The 4,860-nt window shown below is 34.5% G+C and overlaps 1 protein-coding gene across 1 annotated transcript; it reads right to left on the reverse strand.

The window, feature by feature from the left end:
• Nucleotides 1-1,450: 1,450 nt before the first annotated feature.
• LOC124374166 lies at nt 1,451-2,173 on the reverse strand. The gene has a single exon (XM_046832427.1). It carries the CDS (start codon nt 2,171-2,173, stop codon nt 1,451-1,453), a length of 723 nt encoding a protein of 240 aa, XP_046688383.1.
• Nucleotides 2,174-4,860: the final 2,687 nt, after the last annotated feature.

Here is a 4,860-nt window from a genome sequence, read left to right on the forward strand (position 1 = left end):
ATTGTCTGTAATTTATAATCGTTATAACTTATGAAGATTTGAGTATCTTAGTGTCCTGACCACAACAGATTTTAAGACCATAAATTTAATAAGAATGAAGGATATTGATAGTTCATTGAGGTCCTTCATTCAGAGACTTAATACGATACAATTTAGAATAGACACATTCTGATATTTACTAAACAAAAGGAATAAAAACATTGTTTTAAATGTAATTTTTTCCGTACACAACCGATTAGAAACCTTCACATTACTACCAAATAATAATGCCAAGAAACAATGACTTGATCACGTGAATCGTTATATTCACCTCATTGTTATCTAAATAACAAATATGTAAAATGTTTTAAATTAAATTTTGACTCTAAATTATATATATATATATATATATATATATATATATATATATATATATATATACATATACATATGTGTATTTAAAACGCATATGTGACAGATACGGCCAAATACAAAATAAATTGAATCGGAAAAGGTAAGCGCTCTGTGGTGTAATGGTAGCACATTCACCCGGCAAGTGAGAGATCCGGGTTTTCGGACTCCCGGCGGAGCAAGTACTTTTTGCGATTCAATGTTTATTGAAATTATATATATATAATTATATATATTATATATTATATATATATATAACTATATATATGTCCTAAACTATTAAGAAATTGTAACATAATCTCAGAAAACATTAAAATTAATTGTTTTTACATACTATATATTTGTAAAAATATATGATATTTTAAAATTAGTAATATACTTGCTTTTATAATAACAGTGCTAATGTTTAAGAACCGTAAAAGTAAATTTAGGTAATGTTAGATCATATTAAATAGACTTTGGGGAGTATATTTTATATTTAATATTTTTATTTTAATTTTTATTTTTATTTTATTTTATTTATTTATTTGATTTAACGGCATTGCCATTTTTTACCAGTGCTTACAAAGTGTGGTGCACAACAATACTATATAGTATTACAATACTGTTTACATGCCTAAAACAATATCAGATAATAAATAATAAATGCTCCAGTATCCATACTTACATACACATATATATAACCAAATAAATAAATAATAATAGATAATAATATATAAATATAAATAATAATATATAGATGGATATACCCATGATATATAGATAATAAATGAATACAACATGTACATGTATATACTTACATACGTAACTAAACAACCAACAATAATCAATATTGAGTAGATAATGCGCAAAACAACAAACTACCGACTACTTACTAGAACAATAACAAAAATAAACAACAACAACAATAATAAATAGTAATAAATAACAATAAATTAAACTCTACAATGCAATACCTAAAAACAGAAACACTTTAACCTAGACATAATAAACTAAACAACAAAATAATAAATGTACCCAAATTACAATCATAACGAGTAAATAGTGAAAATATTACATATTAATTGAAGAGGCTCTGGAGACGGCAGCGGATGCTGGAAATGCTTGAGGGGTGGAAGAAGTCCAGATCTTCAGAAACTGAATTGCCATGCCTCTGTACTCTAATGATAGAGCTGTTCCTCATGTAATTGGTTCGTGCAGATGTTGTGACGAAGAGGTTTTGCGATCTTGTGCCGCAGGTTGGTACTCTGAGAGAAATTCTCTGAAGAAGGTCAGGGCAATCGATGTCAGCCGTTACTAGACGCCAAAGAAACAGGATATCACTCATGATACGTCTAGTTTCGAGGGAAGGAAGCTTCATGAGGGCGGCAACATCATCCAGTGGGACTTCTTGGTACCGGTACCCAAGACGGGTCCCGATGAGGCGGAGAAAACGACGCTGGACCGCCTCCAGAGCGTCCTTTAGGTAGACCTGGTGAGGTGACCATATGACTCCACAGTATTCGAGGTGGGGTCTTACAAGGGTACAATAAAGAATCCTTAATGAATGAGGGTTGGAGAGGGTTCTGGCAAGGCGATGGATAAGACCCAGATTGCGCAGGGCTCTAGAACAAGCCACACCAACATGGCGATCCCAAGCAAGAGACTGTGTAAATGTGATCCCAAGGTCCCTAACTTCAGCTGTTCTTCTGAGAGTGGTGTCATTTACGGTGTACTCTCGTATTATGGGAGCTCTGCAACGGTGGAAAGTCAAAGTTACACATTTTTCCACGTTCAAGGCCATTTTTTCTTTATACACCAATCAGCGATGTAATTGATTTGGGTCTGAAGCAGGTCTTGGTCATCCACCGATGCAATCCGCTGATAAAGTTTCAGGTCATCAGCGAATAACAAACAGCCACACTTTATAATAGAGGTGATGTCGTTAACAAAGATGTTAAATAATGCTGGACCAAGTAGGGAACCCTGGGGCACTCCGGACGTGGCAATAAAGGTCTTGGGACAATGAACCATTATAGCGAACCTGGAGGATTCGTCCACACAAGTAACTGGACAACCACCGAAGCAAACCCCCACCAAAACCGCAAACCTCCAGTTTCCTTACAAGTAAGCAATGGTCAACGCGGTCAAAAGCTTTAGCGAAGTCAAGCTCAATGACATCCACCTGCTTGTGATCGTTGAAAGCGTCAATTTTTGTTAAATTGTTAAAGAATTTCTGCATAGGATTTCTCTTGCCGAGCTCATATTTTGTATAGCCGCAGTGAGGATTTTATTGAAAAGAATAAGCTATTCGATGATAAAAATCAATAGGTTAATTAGTCTTTCTATGTGGACTGGATTGCCGTAAGTAAACATCATCGGAGTAGTAAAATCAATGAAAAATATTCCATAAATATTCAAACATGATATTATTTATATGAAACAATTTTAAGTAAAGGATTGTTATTTTGTGCTGCCATTTAAACTTGTTACAGACAAATATAAATGTAAATATATGGCATAGTGTAATTAATTTGTTAATCCAATCCGATTTGGGTATTTATTCAGCAATAGGTCTTTTGATAAGACTTGTAGAACCATATAGGAGAGATTATTTGTTGTGGCCTATCATTTAATGTTAAAAAATTTTAACTACCTACTAGCACGCCTATAATTCATAGACTAGTAGGTTAATGAACCCCATTTTTCTTGAAAGTAATCGCTTAATCCAACCCTTGTATAAGAAGCTCTTTAGGTGATTACTTCCCATACATCAAATAACTACTTAAAAGAAGTAAAGCTCTTTGAAAGATTTTGCCACTCCATTTAAAAATTTACTTTTGGTAACGATACTAGATAGACTAAACGGCCGTGCTAATAAAGCTCAGTTAATGCCATTAGCATGAGCGTACACTCACAAACATGGCATCCAGCTGCGTTTACATTGGTCGAACACTGGCTGCGGGATGAGTGGTTCGGTGTACGTTCCGACATTGTTTGTTAAGGGGGAGCGGGAAAGGGTCCTATTACCCGACCATGTTTAAATTCTTCAAAACAAAATTTATGAGTACAAACTTTTTTCAGGAACCCATTAAATCTATAGGCCTACAATTATGTTCTGTGTGTAATTGTTATGAATATTTATCTAACTACAGAAGCACAATGGTTACAATATTATAAAATATAATTAATAGAATAAATTTAGATTTTTTATTAAGTTATTTATAAAATTTCTAGTTTTTTTTAGAAAAAATATTTTTTATTTGAGAGCTAGTGTGTTGTGCAATTGTCTACACTATCTAGTTCTGCTTCCATGGTTAAGGTAATTGAGGGTTGTTTGATATAAGTGCAAAAAAACATTGGTTGCGTATATCCTCCCATTGGTTTTTTTAGAGAAAAATTTACCTTTGTTTAAAAAAATACACATTTTTTTCAGGGAAACGACGGTTATATTTAAAAACTAGGTACATGTACTTACATTTAGCTTAGCTTAAGAACATCCCAGCACCATAAGGCAGGGCCTTAGCAGCATGCTCCCTGCATCCTCCTCTAGAATCCAGTATTCCTCTTTCTTCTTCTTCCTAGCTGTTCTGGGCTTCCTTGGTTCATTTGAGTTTGTGCAGCTTTTGTCCCGGCCTTTCTTGAGTCGCAAAAAACATCAAAAACTCACGAAGCGCGAGAGAACGCACTGAGTTTTTTAATCAAAGTTAGGCCCTAATTCATTGTTACATATCCCCAACTTTACTGGCAAATCCATCATTCGAGAACTTAGCACCTCGCATCCCATGCACACCTTAACTTCCAAAGTGTTCACAGTCTCACAAACACCATTTTTGGGGACTTTATTTCCACATCTACGTTTTATTAAAAACTTTCGTTACGGATTTTGATGGTTTTGTTGGTGAAGGCACTTATTTTTTAGAAGTTCGGGGTTTTGCTAAAAACACTTATAAATTTTGTTTTAAATTGATTGGCAATTATGTCACTTTTGGTAAAAGTGCTTATAATTGTAGGGCTGATTTATGAGCTAACCCCTTTGTTATGAACCACACCAAGAGTCGGCTACCCCTTTGGGCATAAACGTGCAGTGTTGCGGTTCCGTAGTCATTTGATAAAGTTCATGGAAAGAAGTATGCCCCACACATTTTTCTTTTCATATCCTTCCAGATTCGAACCCACCTCTTCGTAATGCCCAATACCTGTACTGCATTGTATGTTTATTAATTTTTCTATTATATTAGTTAGCCTTATTTTCTTCCGCCTAATTGTCTTAACACCGTCTTACAAGTTTTTGGTTTTCTTCACACATTTTTTCTCTTTCAGGTTTCTCTGAGTCTTTAACCCATTATATTTTTCACATGGTTGACACATTCCAGTTTTATAAAACATTACTCATCATCGCCATAGGGTTTGTCTATCACTCACCTTCTTGAAAACATTACTGTCTCCGTCGCGCCAAGTACTTCACGTACCTTACACCCCGCTTTTTCA

Source organism: Homalodisca vitripennis, unplaced genomic scaffold (assembly GCF_021130785.1).
Source record: "Homalodisca vitripennis isolate AUS2020 unplaced genomic scaffold, UT_GWSS_2.1 ScUCBcl_7407;HRSCAF=15089, whole genome shotgun sequence".
Lineage (NCBI taxonomy): Eukaryota > Metazoa > Arthropoda > Insecta > Hemiptera > Cicadellidae > Homalodisca > Homalodisca vitripennis.

Bases quoted from the DNA above. Each gene is read 5' to 3' on its own strand.
- LOC124374166 (XM_046832427.1), bottom strand. From the start codon at position 2,173: ATGGCCTTGAACGTGGAAAAATGTGTAACTTTGACTTTCCACCGTTGC.